At 46.6% G+C, this 20,453-nt stretch overlaps 1 protein-coding gene across 2 annotated transcripts; it reads right to left on the reverse strand.

The window, feature by feature from the left end:
• Positions 1–7,392: 7,392 nt before the first annotated feature.
• Positions 7,393–20,336, reverse strand: Tsacc (TSSK6 activating cochaperone). Of its 2 annotated transcripts, none has more exons than XM_041656603.1 (4): positions 20,209–20,336; positions 17,783–17,842; positions 8,925–9,047; positions 7,393–7,625 (listed from the first exon to the last, which is right to left on the reverse strand). In XM_041656603.1, exons 2-4 carry the CDS (start codon positions 17,817–17,819, stop codon positions 7,408–7,410), a joined length of 378 nt encoding a protein of 125 aa, XP_041512537.1. In that variant the 5' UTR covers positions 17,820–17,842; positions 20,209–20,336; the 3' UTR covers positions 7,393–7,407. The 2 variants fall into 2 exon arrangements, with proteins under 2 accessions (XP_041512537.1, XP_041512538.1); XM_041656604.1 differs by lacking the exon at positions 20,209–20,336 and adding an exon at positions 19,865–19,869.
• Positions 20,337–20,453: the final 117 nt, after the last annotated feature.

Below are 20,453 nucleotides of genomic sequence, written 5' to 3' on the forward strand. Positions count from 1 at the left end.
GGCAAGGCTGAAAAGATGGCTCACAAGATGGTGGCTCACAACTGTCTGTAACTCCAGTCCCAGGGGACCCAATGACCGCTCCTGGACTCTTCAAGAACCTGGCACATGTGATGCAGGCAAAATACCAATACACATAAAATTTTAAATAGTCCTGTTTGTCCTTTTTTGAGATAGAGGCTCATGTAGAACAAACTCACTTTCAACTTGCTATGTAACTAAAGCTGGCCTTGATTGAAGGGTTTACCTAATTCTTTATCAATGAAAAATCAGGAGTCAGACATTGGGGTAAGAATGTAAATGATTAAAGAAACGGAGAAGCCACCTCTTCTCTCTGCCGTTTCTCTATCCTAAAGGGCTGAGATCCTCTCTCAGCCCCATCCTACTACTTCCTGTCTCTGTAGGCAGAGGCTGCTTGTTTATTCCCTGGCCACCCAGACCCGAAATAATCACACAGAAACCTTATTAATTGCAACATTGCTTGACCTTTTAGCTCAGGCTTCTTAACTCTTAAATCTTAAATTAACCCATGTCTATTATTCTGTGTATTGCATCTCTCTCCTTTGGCAGCTACATGGCATCTCTTTGACTCTGCCTTCTTTTCTCCTCTATCTCTGCTTGGAATTCCTGCCTTGCTCTATTCTGCCCTGCCAAAGGCCCAAGCAGCTTCTTTATTCATTAACCAATAAAAGCAACACATAGACAGAAGGACTTCCCACACCACCTATCTGTCCTCAGTCTTTCAAGATCTCCATGGTTAATTTTGGTCAGCTAGTGGCTAGCTCTGCCCTCTGACTCAAATCAAACTTTATTATCAGAATGTGATCAAAATATCACACAACACTTGATCTCTGAATCTCTTGCCTTCACCACAGAAGCAGAGATAACAGGTGTATCCACTTAAAACCTCATTCTTTTTTTGTTTAGATTTATTTCATGTGTGTGGGTGCTTTGCCTACATATATGTATGTGTACCACATATGTGCCTGGTACCTGTGGAGAGCAGAAGAAGATGTCAGATTCCCCTGGACCTGGAGTTAGAGATGGTTGTGAGCTAGCATGAGCAATGAGAATCAATCCTGGGTTCTCTGCAAAAGCAATGAATGTTGCAAATGGTTAAGTCGTTCCTCTGACACATTCCAGCAAGGTTTCAGCAGCTCCTTTCTGTCTAGTGAGAGAAGATGCTCCAGGCTCATCTCATATTTTACCTACAACCTGAGAACAATCATTTCTTTAAGATCCCGGCTTCCTGACTCTTGGAATTTTAGGGGTATTTGATGCTGCTAAGCTAAGGACTGTGTTAAGGTCCTTTCAAGGTCTAAGATCAGCACTTCCACTGTGTGATGCCCAGTTGTTACAGAACTATTTGTTGAGATGACTATTATTTTTCCATTGGATTGTCTTTGATTTCATAAATGATTTATTAGCACATATTCATCATATATAATAATGGGTTTCACTATGACATCTTCATACATGCAGATAACTTTATTATATTCACCCCACTGCCCTCTTTTGTTCCCCTCACTCCTGCTTTCTACTTCCCAACCAGTCCCCTTCTACTTTTGTGTGTATGACCAAGTGAGTAAGTGCTACTTACAGGAGCATGGTACTTACAGTGGTTATACCACTGAAGAGGTGTCTCCCTTCCCCAGGGTGGGGCCTCCTGAGCCAACTCATTTACCTTTTGACAAGGTCTCTCATAAAGCCTGGGCTGGTCTTGAATCTGCTAGGTAGCCAAGGATGACCTTGAACTTTTGAAGCCACTTGCGACCTTCTGAGTGTTGGGATTACAGGCCTGCACACCAAGTCAGTTTAAGCATTTATGTGACGCCAAGAATCAAACCTAGGACCTTGTATATTCTAGGCAGGTGCTCTGTCAACTGAGTTATATCCCCCACAGTCTTGTGACTTTTTAAAGATATCTTGCCGGGCGGTGGTGGCGCACGCCTTTAATCCCAGCACTCGGGAGGCAGAGGCAGGTGGATCTCTGTGAGTTCGAGACCAGCCTGGTCTACAAGAGCTAGTTCCAGGACAGGCTCCAAAACCACAGAGAAACCCTGTCTCGAAAAACCAAAAAAAAAAAAAAGATATCTTAAAACCCAAGTTGGCCTCGATCTCCAGATCTTCCTGTGGCCACCTTCCAGATGCTGTGCTTACAGGGTTGTGTCACCATACTTGGCTGCAGCTGTCCGCCACAGATTGGTTAACTGCATTTGTATGAGTCTGTCTCTGGCTTTGTTTCTGCTTCTTTGATCTATATCTACTGTTACTTTTTTCTGGTCTATATTCTATCAACAATACCACACTGTCTTTATTTGTAGAGCGGGAGTTGTTAATTATTAATATTAATAAAGTCCCTTGACTTTATGCTTCTCCTTTAATGATTTATTGCTCCATTGTTCCCATGTTCTGAACATTCTGACTTTTCTGCATGATGCAGTTAGGGACTTTCCACCTGACCGTGGTTAGGTTGCCTAGTTAGTTACCCATGTACACAAGGAGAACTTCCTCCTTTCCCTCACCCTGTGTTTACCTGGATTATTCCCTTGCATAAACAAGACTTTATCAGAAACCTGTCTTGTCTCCATCTCTCGTGTCTCTTGTGCCATCCCATTCTCACTCCTCCTCTAGGGTCTCCATTGACTTACCTGTGGGCTGGGACAACAGAGTTTCTTTGTAGCTTTAGAGTCTGTCCTGGAATTAGCTCTTTTTTTTTTCTTGTAGACCAGGCTGGCCTCGAACTCACAGAGACCCGCCTGCCTCTGCCTCCCAAGTGCTGGGATTAAAGCCGTGCACTACCACCGCCCGGCCTTACGTAGGTTTTTCAACTCCCGTTCTCCCTCTACCCCTGTGGTCTCTGTTGTCTCCTGCATGCCTTACTGTTCCCAAAGTCAGCAACAGCTGTCCGGTTTTAATAGTTGTTACCAGAATAATTCTGCAAGGAAAGCGGTTTGTCTGCCCTGTCCCTCTGCATTCTGCTCTGCACCATATATATGATGAGAGGGAGGGCAAGGGGGAGAACAAGAGCTGGGGGTTTCTTTTCTCTTTTTTCTTTCTCTTTCTTTCCTTCCTTCCTTCTTTCGTTCTTTTTCTTTCCATCTTCCTTCGAGACAGGGTTTCTCTGTGCAGCTTTGGAGCCTGTCCTGGAACTTGCTCTGTAGACCAGGCTGGCCTCCAACTCACAGAGATCCGCCTGCTCTGCCTCCTGAGTGCTGGGTGCGCCACTACCACGCGGCTCCTTGTTTTTCTTAACACACAAGTGAGGGTCATCTAGGAAGAGGAAACCTCAGCTGAGAAGGTGCCACCATCAGACTGGCCTGTGGCAAGTCCCGATGTAAGAAAGCCCAGCTAACTGTGGCAGCTGTCCTGGGTTGTCCAGGAAAGCAGGATAAGCAAGCCATGGGAGCAAACCCGTAAACAGCACTCATCCATGGCCTCAGCTACAGTTCCTGCCCTTGCTTCCCTCCTTGAGATACTGCAACTGTAAGCTGGAACAAACCCTTTCTTCTCAAGCTCCTTCTGGTCATGGTGTCTGTCTCAGGAGTGGAGAGCAAACTAGAACAGACTTGACACCAGGTTCATGGGGTAGTGCTGTGGCAGACATGACTATATTGTTTAGGAGTGGTCCAGGAGGACTAACACTGCTTCTCAAGCTGGTAGCCAAATTTGGTGAATGTGTAAAAGTCATCCAGGGAGCTAGCAGTGGATTTTGAAGGATGAAGGGGTCATAGAAAGCACTAAGGCATGGTGCTATGTGACAGGGCCAGAGCCCCAGAGAAGGTGCCAGGAGAGGCTACTGGTGAAGGGGCAGCCTCAGCTACAGTAGAAAACCCCAGCATACTGCAGATATCAGGACCTGGGATGGCCCAGGAAAGCGGCTGCTGTGGGGTGGGGAACTGGCCTGAGCCTATGAGATGAGCTGTGTAGGCTGTGAAAGGCAGAGAAGGCAGCTGACCAAGTCCTTTGGATCCCAGAAAATTGTGACTCCCACACACTGGCCACCGAGCCACTGTTGGGTTTTCTGGTTTTTCTTTGACTGTAACTGTGGCCTGGCTCTTTCCTCTTGAAATAGAAAGTATGTAATTTACTTTAATTTTACAGGAGTCCACAGTTAAGAGAGAAATTTAAATTTAAAGACTGATATTTTACAGTTATATCAAATTTTACATTTTGATATTAGTATGAGCCCTTGGGGACAGATAAAAAAGGAAAGGTTATGGTTAAATAGTGACATGTTTGTCTGGCATGCATTGCCTAGCTTTCTTGTCTTAGAGTCATCTGGGAAGCATGAATCTCAACTGAGAAAATGCCCCCCTCAATCGCAGTGGCCTGTGGGCAGGCAAGTCTATGGGGCATTTTCTTGGTTAATGATTTGCCATGGCTCGAAGGAATGGACCTGACTGGGCTGGATGGAGGACTGGAGAAAAGACAAGTGCAGACAGACACAAAGGCAGAAAGTTGGGCTCCCTCTTGTAGGAACCGCGGCACCCAGAAGCTCAGTCTGAGAACAGAGAGGCAGGGTTACTGCATACCGGTCAAGGAGATGGAGTTGTTACATACAGATAAACAGGAAGCGGGGGTTACGGGACACAGCTGGATCAAGGAGATGGGTTAACTCATCTTGACAGGTGCAGTCTCTGTAGGGAAACAGTCTTCAGGCTGTAAACATCCAGTGGGGAGAAGCCATGGTGGACATTTTCTGCATTTGCAGCAACTTTCACACATGGACCAGAAGAGAAGGCTTTGCTATTTCCTTCTGAGTTCCTGACATGGCAATGCCTAAGTCAACACAACACACTCACACTCCATTCACTCGGGGCTGCCTAAGTCAACACAACACACTCACACTCCATTCACTCGGGGCTGCCTAAGTCAACACAACACACTCACACTCCATTCACTCGGGGCTGCCTAAGTCAACACAACACACTCACACTCCATTCACTCGGGGCTGCCTAAGTCAACACAACACACTCATTCACACTCCACTCACTCAGGGCTTCCTCTCCTCCCTACAATGACTGGTTTGGGAGGGTACAACCCATTGTGGGTGGTGCCACCCTAGAATGGGTGGTACTGGATTGTGTGAGAAAACAGGCTGCACAGGTACTCCTCACAGTCTCTGCCACTAGGTTTCTCTCTGCCGTAGACTCCCCTTCACATGGACTACAGCCAGCTGTAAGCTGAAACAAAACCTTTCTTTTTTTAAAAAATATTTATTTATTTATTAGGTATACAATATTCTGTCTGTGTGTATGCCTGCAGGCCAGAAGAGGGCACCAGACCCCATTACAGATGGTTGTGAGACACCAGGTGGTTGCTGGGAATTGAACTCAGGACCTTCGGAAGAGCAGGCAATGCTCTTAACCTCTGAACCATCTCGCCAGCCCAACAAAACCTTTCTTAGCCGGGCGGTGGTGGCGCACGCCTTTAATCCCAGCACTCGGGAGGCAGAGGCAGGCGGATCTCTGTGAGTTCGAGGCCAGCCTGGTCTACAAGAGCTAGTTCCAGGACAGGCACCAAAGCTACAGAGAAACCCTGTCTCAAAAAACCAAAAAAAAAAAAAAAACCTTTCTTAATAGGAAGCAATGAACCACAGCAATAGTGAGCAAACTGACACATACAAACCACATGTCACGTATGTGCCTGTGCATGTTTGCATTTATGAGCACGTGTGCGGCTATGTACGCATGTGATGCCAGAGACTGACACTGGACGTCTTCCTTGATGACTATGTTTCTAGTGATTTATTTCTAACTTCTAGGGTTTTATCTAAACTTCCTGCCAAGGAAGTTTAAACTTACCTGTGTGTCACCCCGTCATGCCCTGTCTTCACACAGTATATAAAGTCAGTCTCTCCGCTGAGATCAAGACTGGTCCAGCTTTACTCTAGTACTAACCTCCATGCTCCCCTCAGAATTCCTCTCAGTTTGGGCAATTGTCTTACGGCTTTCCATTGCTGTGAAGAGTCACCAGACCAGGGCTACCCTTTTTGTTTTGTTTTGTTTTTGTTTTTTGAAACGGTTTCTCTGTGTAACAGCCCTGGCTGTCCTGGAACTCACTTTGTAAACCAGGCTGGCCTTAAATTCACAAAGATCTTCTAACCTCTGCCTCCCAAGTGCTGGAATTAAAGGTATGGGCCACCACTGCCTGGCAGAACTACTCTTCTAAAGAAAACATTTAATTGGGATGGGTTGCTTAAAAAGTTCAGTCCATGATCATCATGACCGGGAGCATGGCAGCATGCAGGCAGACGTGGTGCTGGGGTAGTAGTAGCGGAGAGTCCTACATCTTGCAGGCAACAGGAAATCGACTGAGATACTGGAAGTATCCTGAGCATAGGAAACCTCAAAGCCTGCATCCACAGTGACACATGTCCTCCAACAGAGCCACACCTCCTAAAAGTGCCAAATCCTATGAGACTATGGGGTCGATTACACCCAAACTACCACAGCATCTCACATATCTTAATAAATGACAGAAACCCTGAGCCGTCTCTTCTATCTGGAATGGTTGATTTTAATATCCACTTGCCACTAATTAGAATCACTTGAGTACGGAACCTCAACTGAGGAATTGTCTTTGTTATCTTAATAGATGTGGGGAGCTCTACCCAAAGTGTGGGTGGCAACTTTAAGTAGCAGCTCAGATTTAAAAAGGTAACAAGAGAAGATGATTCAACCTTTGGTAGCTTGGCTTCATCAAGTTGATTTCTTCAACTGCTGCTGCTGATTCCTTCACAGACATCAAAACCAGCACCTCCAGGCTGCCATGGGTGACCAAGACCAGTAGCTCCTGGAGGGTTTTGGGGTCAGACTGGGACAGCCAAGGCACTCAGCCTCCAGGCGTGAGCAGCTACTGGGTTTCAGCCTCTCAGGTGTGAAGCAGCCAATGTTACTATTTCAATGCAAAGTGGTAAGCAAATTCGCCAGGCGGTGGTGGCGCACGCCTTTAATCCCAGCACTTGGGAGGCAGAGGCAGGCGGATCTCTGTGAGTTCGAGACCAGCCTGGTCTACAAGAGCTAGTTCCAGGACAGGCTCCAAAACCACAGAGAAACCCTGTCTCGAAAAACCAAAAAAAAAAAAAAAAAAAAAAAAAAAGTAAGCAAATTCTTTACATCTGTGTCTCCACCATATCGGTTCTGCTCCTCTTGAGAACACTAATAAATATGCACGTACCCCAAGTGCCTTGTGTGATGATTTACACTCAGTGGGTGCCTATGAGAAACATGTAGACTAATCATATGCTTCGGGACTAGGAGTGTTCCTCAGGGGCACAGCATATGTTTAGCACGCAGAAGGCCCTGGGTTCAATCCCTGAGCACACACAGAATCTAATGAGCAGTTCCACCTCCAGCCTATGAAAGGAGAGAAAAGGAAGCAAACACAGTATCTTTGTTCCACAGTTCATTTATGGAGTTGGGGCAGGTGACTTAACAGCAGCCTGCAATATAAGACTGGGAGAGAGCCCTTGCTGCTTTCCTGCCCAGGACCCCGCTGTGACAGGGAAGCTTGCAAGTGTTCTAAAATAGCCATCTGTTGTTGGGCAAGCTGGGTCTGAAGCTGGAGGTTGGCACACACACACTCTAGGAGTCCTAGGCATTCCTTGGGCTTCTGGCCAGCTCCTGAAGGAAGAGTGACAGGGGAGCAAAGGGGCAAAGGAAAGAGGCTTTGTAATTGCAGTGAGGTTGGAAGGACACCATGAGAGAACGAATCCTCCCAGGTACAACCCAAACCAGACGCACTTCTGCTCAGCAGTCACCTCCAGAGGCTCACCTGTCAGTTTTGTTTTCATTTGAAATCAATTATTACAACTCGCCCCTCCCCTTCCTACTTTTATTGTAGTGTTTATGGTCATCTGGTATACTCAGTAATAGCTCGTTTGCCTAAGTTCTGGACGCCGGGCGGTGGCGGCGCACGCCTTTAATCCTAGCACTTGGGAGGCAGAGGCAGGTGGATCTCTGTGAGTTCGAGGCCAGCCTGGTCTACAAGAGCTAGTTCCAGGACAGCCAGGGCTACACAGAGGAAACCCTGTCTCACAAAAACAAAAAACAAAAAAAAAGTCACTGGACATAAATATTCAAAACACATTTTATTTTTTTTTTTTTTTGGTTTTTCGAGACAGGGTTTCTCTGTGGTTTTGGAGCCTCTCCTGGAACTAGTTCTTGTAGACCAGGCTGGTCTCGAACTCACAGAGATCCGCCTGCCTCTGCCTCCCGAGTGCTGGGATTAAAGGCGTGCGCCACCCCTGCCGGGTTCAGTTTACGTTTTCAATTGCGTTGTTCATAGGTAGCTTAGTTAACATAATAATTACACTACCTGTTTTTGGGGCTATGGCTACTTAGAGTTGAGCTTCCCATAAATAAGTATTCAAGTATCCACTGACTTCCCCCAGAGAAGATGAATAAATCCAAGCTAAAGTTACCACCTCCTTCCCTGGTCCCTTTTTTTTTTGTTTTTGTTTTTGTTTTTTTGTTGTTGTTGTTTTGGTTTTTTCGAGACAGGGTTTCTCTGTGGCTTTGGAGCCTGTCCTGGAACTAGCTCTTGTAGACCAGGCTGGTCTCGAACTCACAGAGATCCATCTGCCTGCCTCTGCTTCCCGAGTGCTGGGATTAAAGGTGTGCGCCACCACCGCCCGGCTTCCCTGGTCCCTTTTAACAATCACGAGTAGCAACCAGAAAGACTGTGGTCCTACCCCTGCCTAGTTGAGCCAAGTAGCTAATAAATGAGAAAAGAACAGGATTAGCAAAACTGGGAGGAAGAAGAAACCAAGAGAACTAAACAATCAACATGTTACACAGTGAAAGCAGGCAAGAGGGTTGCTTTGATGAGGAGCTAGCACTGCCCAAGGGAAGAAGATACTTTGCACCTTCTGCCCCTGCTGGTCTGCTTGGGAAGCCTCCCCCCCCAACCCCCAGTCTTACCTGAAGGCAGCTCTGTTGTCTGGATGTTCACGAAAGTGGCTGGCAAGGAATTTGCTTGAAGATTAATATAACTGGGGGAGGGTTTTGCTGGACACAGACACACAGCATTATCTTCCTCTTTGGCTGAAAATCAGTGACTAAATCAAAACTCATTCTAACAGGGATTGGCTTGCCTTCCCCTGCCCCCTCTCCCTTCTTTTAATCGTAAGAGGGTGACCCAGGCTGGCCTTGAACCCAAGACCCTCCTGCCCTGGCCTCTCAAAGGTGGAACTGCAAGTGTGAGACCGCCTTTAATCCTTTCTTATTAAATCCCTGCGCCTGGTTACAAAAGCAGACACCAGGTCCTACCCAAGGACCAGGAAGACACACAAAGAGAAGATACGGAAACCAATGAGAGTTAACTGAAGCCAGGCATGGAAGGAGGAAAAGTCTAATTTACTTCCTTGATCACTACTGTTATGGTTTAGGCCCTTTAAGGGGAAAGCCACGCCCACTCCCTGCAGACACCCCCACCCCACCCCCTGCCTTGAATCAAATCAATCTCTCTCTCTCTCTCTCTCTCTCTCTCTCTCTCTCTCACTGTTCCCTCTTGGAGCACACGTGTCTCTCCGTTTTCTCCCTTCTTCTGTCTCTTTCTCCTCTCTCTGCCCCCCACTTTTCCCTTTCCCCTCCATAACCCCCTGAATAAATATTCAACATGTTATGTCTGTCCTTGTCTCTGTCTCCTGTCCGTTTCCCCCACACACACACTCTGCCGAGAGCCGCTCTGGGGTTCAGCACCAGGACCCACTAGCATTTCCCGCCTCTAGCTGCTCAGACCTGCCTGCATCACGGCTGCTCTGTGGGGGACCCATTAGCATTTTTAAAAAATCATAAAAACGCCGGGCGGTGGTGGCGCACGCCTTTAATCCCAGCACTCGGGAGGCAGAGGCAGGCGGATCTCTGTGAGTTCGTGACCAGCCTGGTCTACAAGAGCTAGTTCCAGGACAGGCTCCAAAGCCAGCCACAGAGAAACCCTGTCTCGAAAAACCAAAAAAAAAAAAATCATAAAAACTACTCTACTAGACACTGAGAAACACACAAAAGACATGTACAGCATAGTTTCTTAGCTGCTCATTATCAGCTTAGGGAGACACTGAATCAGGTGAAACATCTTCAGGTTCATCGTGCATGTTCACAATTCCAGGATAGGAGGTGGAGGCCAGAGGATCAGAAGTTCAAGGTCAACCTCTGCTACACAGGAAGCTCAGACCAGCCTGGGTTATACAAGACTCTCTGTGGACCACACAAGGATATAGTGAGTCTTAAAACCTGGGCAAACTTGTGAGGCAGAGGCGGGCAATCTACAAAGCAAGTTCCAGGACAGCTAGGGCTACACAGAGAAACCTGTCTTGAAATTAATAAATAAATATCCACAAAAAAATACCCTGGGTAAAAGCAAGGTTTCTACTGGGGTTGTGGGTGTGCATGGGCAGCTAAGGCCACATGTAAACAAGTGTAAAAAGGTGAGGGGAGAATACAACGCAGGCATATTACAGGAGGCTGAGCCTCTCTAACAGACCCCACATGACAAACATGCTGCTGACAGGTTTAGCCTTTTACCCTTTTTTTTTTTTTTTTGGTTTTTTCGAGACAGGGTTTCTCTGTGGCTTTGGAGCCAGCCTTTTACCCTTCTCTCTTGCTTGCTAAACCATTAGATTACATTCCTAAAGCTAACACCCAAGGTCTGTTCCCTTGTTTGGCCACTGACTCATCCTGAGACTAAACTCCAAGATTCGGCAATCAAAATTCATTATTTGGCTACACTGGTTAACCTGTCCAACTAGGACTCACTAACTCACCCTAAAAGATTGCTGTTTGCTTTTGCCCAGTACAGAGGCAGTCTCCCCTCCCTCCCCAACTTGCTTGTTCCTCTATGGTAATAAATCTCCTTTATAGTAAGAAGAATGTGGAGTCCTGGTGTGTTCTTAGCCAACTGTGAGGGGCCCCCAACTCTTACAGAGGCTCCCTGTGGGGACATTTAAGCTTTTAAGGAGCAGAATAGGAAAAAAGATAACGTAAAAGGCAAAAATAAGACTGGAGGGTGAGAAGCCCCAGTAAACTGCCAGTCAAGCAAGGAGGAAGAGGAGGCAGAGAGAGAAGGGGGCAATCACCACTGACATTTGAATGGGCCAGAGAAGACTCTCTGTGGAACCAAATCTGAGATGTTTAAGTTTCTCTTAACGTAATAAATAGCCCCTCAACCTTTAAGGTAAGAAAGTATGAGGAGGGCTGGAGAGATGGCTCAGAGGTTAAGAGCACTGACTGTTCTTCCAGAGGTCCTGAGTTCAATTCCCAGCAACCACATGGTGGTTCACAACCATCTGTAATGAGATCTGGTGCCCTCTTCTGGCCAGCAAGCACACAGACAGAACACTGTATACATAAGGGAGGGAGGGAGGGAAAGAAAAGAAAAGAAAGAAAGTATGAGGAAGTCGAGCTGGTGGCTCGCGCTGTCACTCCTAACATCCAGGAGGCAGAGGCCAGCAGGGATTTCTGTGAGCACTAAGAATAGCCACATGTCCGTCCCATCCTGGTCTACAGAGAGAGTTCTAGGCCAGCCAGGACCACATAGTAAGACCCTATCTTAATAGGAATTGGTTGGTCGTTAACACTTAAAAATCATATTTCAAGTCTGGAAACATGGCTCAGCAGCTAAGAGTGTGGTGCTCTTCCAGAGCCCACTGCAGGCAGCTCATAACCACCAGGAATGCCAGCTCTAGGGATCTACATAGCAAGTTCCAGGCCAGCCAAGGCTACATGGTGAGACCCTGACTCAAAAAAAAAAAAAAAAAAAAAAAAAAGCCAGGTGGTGGTTGCACACACCTTTAATCCTAGCACTCCAGAGGCAGAGGCAGGTGGATCTCTGTGAGGTCTAGACCAGCCTGGTCTACAGAGAGTTCTAGGACAGGCTCCAAAGCTACAGAGAAACCCTGTCTGAGGAAAAAAAAAAAAGATCAAATTGTCTTTTAATTATACATATTAAATACAATGAGTTGCACATGTTAAAGTTTTTTGTTTTTCTGAGATAGTCTTGCTATGCAACCAAGGCTGGGTTGGTATTCTTTATGTATCCCATGGTCCCTTTGAACTCACGACAATCCTCCTGCCTCAACTTGACAAGTGCTGGAATTCTAAGAGTGATCCACATCTGGCTCTAGAAGAGATTCTAAAAATGGTAACTATGTTACCTTTGGCAAAAACAGTCCAACCAGAAGGAAAAACTGACTTTGAGGGGCTGCTAAGTTTCATCGCAGACATTCACCTTCTCATCTACGGAGTAACTGTCACTCTGGGAAATTATTCTTCCCCCAGACACCTTCCCTTTTTTTTCTTTTTAAGATTTATTTATTATGGACTGGAGAGATGGCTCAGTGGTTAAGAGCATTGCCTGCTCTTCCAAAGGTCCTGAGTTCAATTCCCGGCAACCACATGGTGGCTCACAACCATCTGTAAAGAGGTCTGGTGCCCTCTTCTGGCCTGCAGACATGCACACAGACAGAATATTGTATAATAAATAAATAAATAAATAAATAAATAAATAAATAAATGATTTATTTATTATGCATAGAATGTCCTGCCGGCATGTCTGCCTACATGACAGAAGAGGGCGCCAGATCTCAGTACAGATGGTTGAGAGTTAACATGACAGAAGAGGGCGCCAGATCTCACCATGTGGTTGCTCAGGACCTTAGGAAGAGCAGGCAATGCTCTTAACCGCTGAGCCATCTCTCCAGCCCCGGTATTCCAGCTTCTTAACACTGAAAATAGGCCAGTGGCCCAGCACAGGGCAATCTTGGCGCCTCACTCAGCGCCTGTGACAACAAGCTGGTTGAGCCACTCGTGCCACAGGACCAACAAACGGACAATGATGTGTGTCACAATCACAACACTTGGGAGGCAGACTGGAGGATTGCAAGTTCTGAGCTAACCTGGGCTACCCAGAAGACTGTCCAAAAAAACAAGTAAATGCATGGAAGGAAGGAAGGAAGGAAGGAAGGAGGGAGGGAGGGAGGGAGGAAGGAAGAAGGAAGGAGGAAGGAAGGAAGGAAGGAAGGAAGGAGGAAGGAGGGAGGGAGGAAGGAGGGAGGAAGGAGGGAGGGAGGAAGGAAGGAGGGAGGGAGGGAGGAAGGAAGGAGGGAGGGAGGGAGGAAGGAAGGAGGGAGGGAGGGAGGAGGGAGGGAGGGAGGGAGGAAGGAAGGAGGGAGGAAGGAGGAAGGAAGGAAGGAGGAAGGAAGGAGGAAGGAAGGAGGAAGGAAGGAAGGAGGGAGGGAGGGAGGGAGGAAGGAAGGAGGGAGGGAGGGAGGGAGGAAGGAAGGAGGGAGGAAAGAGGAAGGAAGGAAGGAGGGAGGAAGGAGGAAGGAAGGAAGGAAGCTGCTTTTTTTAGTTGCTGTGCTGGGAGGACATAAAGTTGGGCCTAATGAGGGTACTGAATGTGGCCAGTATACCATCAGAAGTGGATACAAGCAAGACTAGTAGCAAGAAAGGACAAGGACAGAAGGAAGAAGAAATGGTTCCAGTCCCAGATCGCTGGCTTCTGAAGTTCTTGAGCACCTGAAACTGCACAAATCCCTAAATTACCTTTTGTACTCAAGGCAGTTTGAGTTGGGGTTCTATCATCTAATTATAATTACAAAGGTTTCAAGGTGAAAGTAGGAAATCAAACAGAAATGCCTATTAAGAACAAGGGTGGCAGGCACTAAGTTTGGGCAGAAGGTCAAATTGCTAGTTAGCCACTAAAAGGGAATAAAGAAGCTACAGAAATAAGAGCCAGCCGGGCAGTGGTGGCGCATGCCTTTAATCCCAGCACTCGGGAGGCAGAGGCAGGCGGATCTCTGTGAGTTCGAGACCAGCCTGGTCTACAAGAGCTAGTTCCAGGACGGGCTCCAAAACCACAGAGAAACCCTGTCTCGAAAAAAAAAAAAAAAAAAAAAAAGAAAAAGAAAAAAGAAAAAAAAAAGAAATGAGCCAGTGGTGGTGGCACACGCCTTTAATCCCAGCACTCCAGAGGCAGAAGCAGGTGGTTCCCTGAGTTTGAGAGTTCGAGGCCAGTCTGGTCTACAGAGTAACTTCCAGGACAACCAGGCTACACAGAGAAATCCTGTCTTGAAACACCCTTCCTCCCCACAAAAAGAAAGAAAAAAAAAAAAAAGTTAGCTCCCTCTAGCAAAAAAAAAAAAAAAAAAAAAAAAAGAGAAGAAGAAAGAAAGTTCCTCAAGTATTTGAAGGATGAAACAGAGCGGCAGAGTATAGAGAACAGCAGTGAAAAATGGCAATGGCGAGCGGGAAAGCCGGGCCCAGCAGAGACCTTGGGAGGTGTGGGCCTGAGTGGAGCTCAGTCCACTGTTCGATCCCCAGGACCACATAAAATAGGTAAAGTGGTGGAAGCAGGAGGATCAGGAGTTCTAGAATCCTCGGCTACACACTGAGTTCAAGTCTATGAGACTGTGGACAGATGGGGGAGGAAGTAACAGCAGTAGCATGTTTAACAATGGGGCTGCCAAAGCCAACGCTACTACTGAGTAAGACCCTCTATAAAAAAGAAAAGAGAAGGGAATGGCAAATGGCTCTGGGGTAAAAGCAATGGGAACCATGCCTGAGAATTTGAGTTCAATCCCCAGAACTCACATTGTAGACTGCTTTTTTTTTTAAGATTTATTTATTTATTAAGCATACAATGCTGGCAAGGAAGGCATCAGGTTTCATTACAGATGGTTGTGAGCCACCATGTGGTTGCTGGGAATTGAACTCGGGAACTCCGGATAAGCAGCCAGTGCTCTTACCCTCTGAGCCATCTCTCCAGCCCCTCAGAACTCACATTGTAGAAGGAGAGAACCGACTTTGGCCAATTGGCCTCTGACATGCATATACACACAGTGGCATGCATTTACGATCTCTGGAATGTACCTTTGAAAAAATATGCATATAATTTTAAAAGATCAGGAAAGGAGAGTGCTGGCAGTTTAGCGCAATTGTAGAGCATTTGCCTAACCTGGGTTTGATCCCCAGCACTGACGGGGAAAATACAGGAAAATTAATTAATTCATTTATTTACACAGGTCTAAGATATCAAGTGCCTCCAGTGTGTCAGTGGAGCTGGAGGAAATGCCCTGAGGAATAACCTCAGACAGGGTTAAAACAAAGAAGGCTAGGGACAGGGGTGTGTCCAGTGTTGTTAGGAAAGGTGGATTTTTCTTTCCCCCTTTTTGAGGCAGGATCTCATTGTACTCTGACCTTCTTACCTCCACTTCCCCAAGTGCTGGGATCACAGGTGTGGGACACACATCTGCCAAGAAAAATGTCTTATTCTTGTCCATTGTTCAAAGTACCACAGAAGAAATTGCCTATAATGCCCATTTCACATACGCATGCCAAGCTTGGCAATGACTAAATCCTACAAAATCGGAAGTCTCCTTTGCTCTATCAGCCGCTCGTTTTTGTTTGCTTTTTTTTTTAAATCAAATCTTTGATCATTTTTTATGTCTCTGAGAGTTTCGCCTGAAGGTATGCATGTGTAATACATCATGCCTGGTTCCTTTGGAGGCCAGAAAGAGAGGGTCAGATCACCTGGAACTGGAGTTACAGACCATTGTGAGCTGCCATGTGGGTGTTGGGCACTCAATGCCAGTCCTCTGGAAGAAATGCCAGTGCTCTTAATGGCTGAACCATCTCTCTGACACACGGTATGGAGATACAGTCCTGGTTGACCTGGAACTCACTGTATGTCCCAGGCAGGCTTTGAACCTGTGACCATCCTCTTGCCTCTACTTCTCATGTATGCAATATCACACACACATAAACATTGCTTTTTTGAGACAGGGTAATGCAGCTCAGGCTACCCTGGAATTTGCAGCTATCCTCAGACTTCTGAGGGCTGGGTTTATAGGATAAGGTCCTCATGTGCAGCCTCTAATACATGTGTATGCACCACATATATACATACATGCATATTTCTTTTGTGTGTGTTTGTGTATGTGCATGTGTGTGGCAGCCAGAGGTCAACCTCACTTATGTTCCTCAATTACTCTCCACTTGTCTAATTTTATGTGTGTGTATGGGCACTTTGCCTGCATGCACACCTGGTGACCTTGGAGGCCAGGTGAGGGCATCTGGAATCGGAATTATAGACAGTTGTGAGCTGTCATGTGAGTGCTGGGAATTTAACCTGTGTTCTCTGGAAGAGTAGTCAGTGCTCTTAACTGATGTGGGATTCAACCTATGGCAGGGCAGAATAAACCAGGCAAGAAATCCGAACAGAGATATACAGAGAAAGTAGTCAGGGAGACGCCACGTAGCTGCCGAAGGAGAAGGACCCAGATCCTTTCTGATAAACCACAGCCTCGTGGCAATACACAGATTAACAGAAAGGGAATCCCACACTGCTGAGCCATGTTTCCAGTTCACTCAACTTTATTTTTCAATATCCTTTTTTGGGGGGGAAAGGGTGGGAGCAGAGTCTTTCTATGTAGCCCTGGCTGTCCTGGAACTCACCATGTAGAGCAGCTTGGCCACAAAGTCACAGGGATGTACCTGTATCTGCTTCCTGACTGCTGGGATTAAGGTTCACTGGCCGCCACAGCTAGCCTCATTTTATTTCTCTGAGACAGAGTCCCTCATAAAATTTGGAGTTTATCAATTCAGCTAGACTGTCTGGCCAGTGGACTTTATCCACTGAGCCATTTCCCCAGGCCCTCAGATATCTTTTACAATGATCCTAAGAAGTAGGTAGTATTAGCAGCACTATACTTGAGGAATCCCATGTTTGGGAAATGTAGTCAGGATTTTATAACTGTCACATAACAGTGCCAGAATTAAACCTGGGTCTTCAGACTGCACAGCTGTGTTCTACTTACTGAGAAACTCTATAAAAAGAACGTATCAAAGCCAGGCGTGGTAGTACATGCCTACTATCTCAGCAGCTGGGAGCCTGTGGCAGGTCTATTGCAAATTGGAGGCCAGGATGGGCTATAATAGCAAGAATCTTTTTTTTTAAGATTTATTTATTTATTATATATACAACATTCCTTCCATGTATGTTTACACACCAGAAGAGGGCGCCAGATCTCATTACAGATGGCTGTGAGCCACCATGGGGTTGCTGGGAATTGAACTCAGGACCTCTGGAAGAGCAGTCAGTGCTCTTAACCTCTGAGCCACCTCTCCAGCCCCCAATAGCAAGAATCTTAAAAAAAAAAAAAAAAAAAAAAAGAATGCTGGGCAGTGGCAGTGCACATCTTTAACCCCAGCACTCCGGAGTGGATCTCTGTGAGTTCAAGGCCAGCCTGGTCTACAGAGTCTCGTCCAGGACAGCCAGGAGTACACACCAAGAAACCCTGTGTGTACAACAACAACAACAAAAGCTGGATGCAGCAGGTCATGCCTATAATCCCAATATTGGGATGTGGGGTGCTTTGGCAAAAGAGTTGTCTCAAATTTGAGGCCACTTAGGCTACAAGATGAATTCCAGGACAACTATGACAATGAAGTGAGAGCTATCTCCTCCTTCACATGTCCTTTCCAAATAACAAAGTTACCGGGCCAAACAAACACAAAACCAGAGTCATTTCTGCAAATGCCGAGTAAACCGGGCGGTGGTGGCACAGGCCTTTAATCCCAGCACTCGGGAGGCAGAGGCAGGCGGATCTCTGTGAGTTCGAGGCCAGCCTGGTCTACAAGAGCAAGTTCCAGGACAGGAACCAAAGCTACACAGAGAAACCTGTCTTGAAAACAAACAAGCAAACAAAAATTAAAAAAACAACGAATGCTGGTAAATAAAGAGGGCTGGCTTTTGAGGAAGGGGATGGGGGCCCGTGACACACCTTTTTGGTCAGTAGGATTACTAGTCTGCTGCTCCATCTCAACAGCAACAGGTGCAGTGCCTGGGAAAGAATCAGAAGACCACAGTCAAACAAGCCTGTGTTTCTTAAGCTCGCTCCAGCCCCAGCAGATCCAAACTGACTACAGCTGCTCTAATGTTGGGAGGCAGAAGTATGATAGTGTATACTGTCTCATAGTTAATGCAGGTATCTGCTTTTTAAATATTTATTTATTTATTTATTTATTATGTATACAGTATTCTTTCTGCATGTATGCCTGAAGGCCAGAAGAGGGCACCAGATCTCATTTCAGATGGTTGTGAGCCACCATGTGGTTGCTGGGAATTGAACTCAGGACCTTTGGAAGAGCAGGCAATGCTCTTAACCACTGAGCCATCTCTCCAGCCCAGGTATCTGCTTTTTAAAAGGTTTAGTTATGCCAGGCAGTGGTGGCGCATGCCTTTAATCCCAGCACTTGGGAGGCAGAGGCAGGCAGATCTCTGTGAGTTCGAGACCAGCCTGGTCTACAAGAACTAGTTCCAGGACAGGCTCCAAAACCACAGAGAAACCCTGTCTCGAAAAACCAAAAAAAAAAAAAAAGGTTTAGTTATGTGTATGTGTATATGTGCATATGTCTGTAGATCCCCCTGGAGCTGGAGTTACAAGTGGCTGTGAGCAGCCAGACATCAGTCCTGGGAACTGAACTGAGGTTCTCTGCAAGAGCAGTATACCCTCTTTTTTTTTTTTGATTTTCGAGACAGGGTTTCTCTGTAGCTTTTGGTTCCTGTCCTGGAACTAGCTCTTGTAGTCCAGGCTGACCTCAAACTCACAGAGATTCGCCTGCCTCTGCCTCCCGAGTGCTGGGATTAAAGGCGTGCGCCACCACCACCCAGCAGCAGTATACCCTCTTAATCACTCCCGGATGTATAGTAGTCCAGGTTAACAAGTCATCAAAATCGCTCTCCTCCTGACTCAGGCTCAGGAGTTCATTAGAGGAGTGTGCCACCACACAAGGCAAATGATTGTTCTTTTTTTGTTTTGTTTTTCGAGACAGGGTTTCTCTGTAGCTTTTGGTTCCTGTCCTGGAACTAGCTCTTGTAGACCAGGCTGGCCTCGAACTCACAGAGATCCATCTGCCTCTGCCTCCCAAGTGCTGGGGTTAAAGGCGTGTGCCACCACCGTCCGGGCTGGATCATTTTCAGTTCTTTTCAGAGGTGTTATTTGTTTCATTGTCTTTTCACTGGAGAAGACAGACCATACCAAATCCAAATTTTAAATCCATCACAAACATGTCATGATCCTTCGTGTCTTCTAAGTATTTAACTTCTAGAGTCTTTTTTTTTCCTACGTGGGGTACTCTGGCAAGAAGGTAACCTCCACTTTGAGATCAGCCTGGACTCCATGGGGAGTTCCGGGGCAATTGTGGAGCTCTCACATGGTAATAGAGTAATTTAAAAACTCTAGCTCCCTCTCCTTTGTCTGAAGATTGGTGGTCAGGGTGAGCGGTGAATAATACACCCGAAATAAAATAGGTTATTGCAGGAAGGTGAGTAGTCCTCATTCATTATGTCTTACTGCCGTAAATGTATTTTCCCAAGAGGTAAAAAAACTTAGAATTTAGCAGGGAGGAGGTGGCGCACACCTTTAATCCCAGCAATCGGGAGGCAGAAGCAGGTGGATCTCTGTGAGTTCGAGGCCAGCCTGGTCTACAAGAGCTAGTTCCAGGACAGGCTCCAAAGCCACAGAGAAATCCTGTCTCAAAAAACCAAAACAAACAAACAAACAAAAAAAACCTTAGAACTGGGGTTGGAGAGATGGCTCAGCTCTTAGCCCTGGTTGTTTTAGAGGTCCTGAGTTCAACTCCCAGCAACTGAGATATGGTGCCCTCTTATGTCATGCAGGCATACATGCATGTAGAACCATGTAGGTAAATAAATAAATCTCTTTTTAAAAGAAAAAAATAGGACAACAGTTAAGAGCACTAGCTGATGCTGCAGAAAACGCGGGTTCAGTTCCCAGTACCTACATGGCACATCACAACTATCCTAAACTCTAGTTCCAGGGGATCGGACTTCCTCTTCTTACCTCCTCGTGCACCAGGCATGCCATGTGGCGCACAAAATTGAAAAAAAAAAAAAAGTGAGTACATCTAAAAAACAGGATTTTGGTTTGTTTAAAGAAAAATAGAGTCTAGAAGAGGTAAACCACAACTCCCAGCATGCTCGGGGGCAGAAAAGGGCCGTACCCGCCCCACCCTGTGAGCAAACAACTTCCACTGCCTCAACCCTTCCGGCCACGGCCGCTATCCCCGTACCACTATTCCTCCCGGTTGCAAAAGCTGCAATAAAAAGTGAAAAACTGTCGTGCCTTTCTTGACTTTCAAGGTCGGACGAGAACTGATGGACAAAACAAGAGTTTCATGACCTCACCTGCAGCATTAATTCAAAGCCTCAACCCCAGCACCCGCCCTTGTAGTTGGTACGCAAGCGCTGTAGTGAGCCAGCCAACCGGCCGAACCTCGGCGCTTGCGCAGACATCCCGTCTGCACGCGGCCGGGAGCGGCCACGCTAGTGCGCAGGCGCTTGCGTCTCCCAGGGCCCCCCCCATCGTGTCCTCTCCATCTAACTTGCCTAACCTTTCTTACGTAAGGGCGGGGCTAATACCGGCTATTGGT

This window comes from Microtus oregoni, unplaced genomic scaffold (genome assembly GCF_018167655.1).
Source record: "Microtus oregoni isolate MIOR12 unplaced genomic scaffold, Mior012 000007F_ref0000211, whole genome shotgun sequence".
Taxonomy (NCBI): Eukaryota; Metazoa; Chordata; class Mammalia; order Rodentia; family Cricetidae; genus Microtus; species Microtus oregoni.

Coding starts and splice junctions, on each gene's coding strand:
- Tsacc (XM_041656603.1), bottom strand. CDS start 17,819: ATGGAGCAGCAGACTAGTAATCCTACTGACCAAAAAG. Junction 9,048..17,782: donor TAATCCTACTGACCAAAAAG/GTGTGTCACGGG, acceptor ACTGATTTTCAG/CCAAAGAGGAAGATAATGCT. Junction 7,626..8,924: donor GACAACAGAGCTGCCTTCAG/GTAAGACTGGGG, acceptor CTCTTCCTTCAG/GAGCTGGCCAGAAGCCCAAG.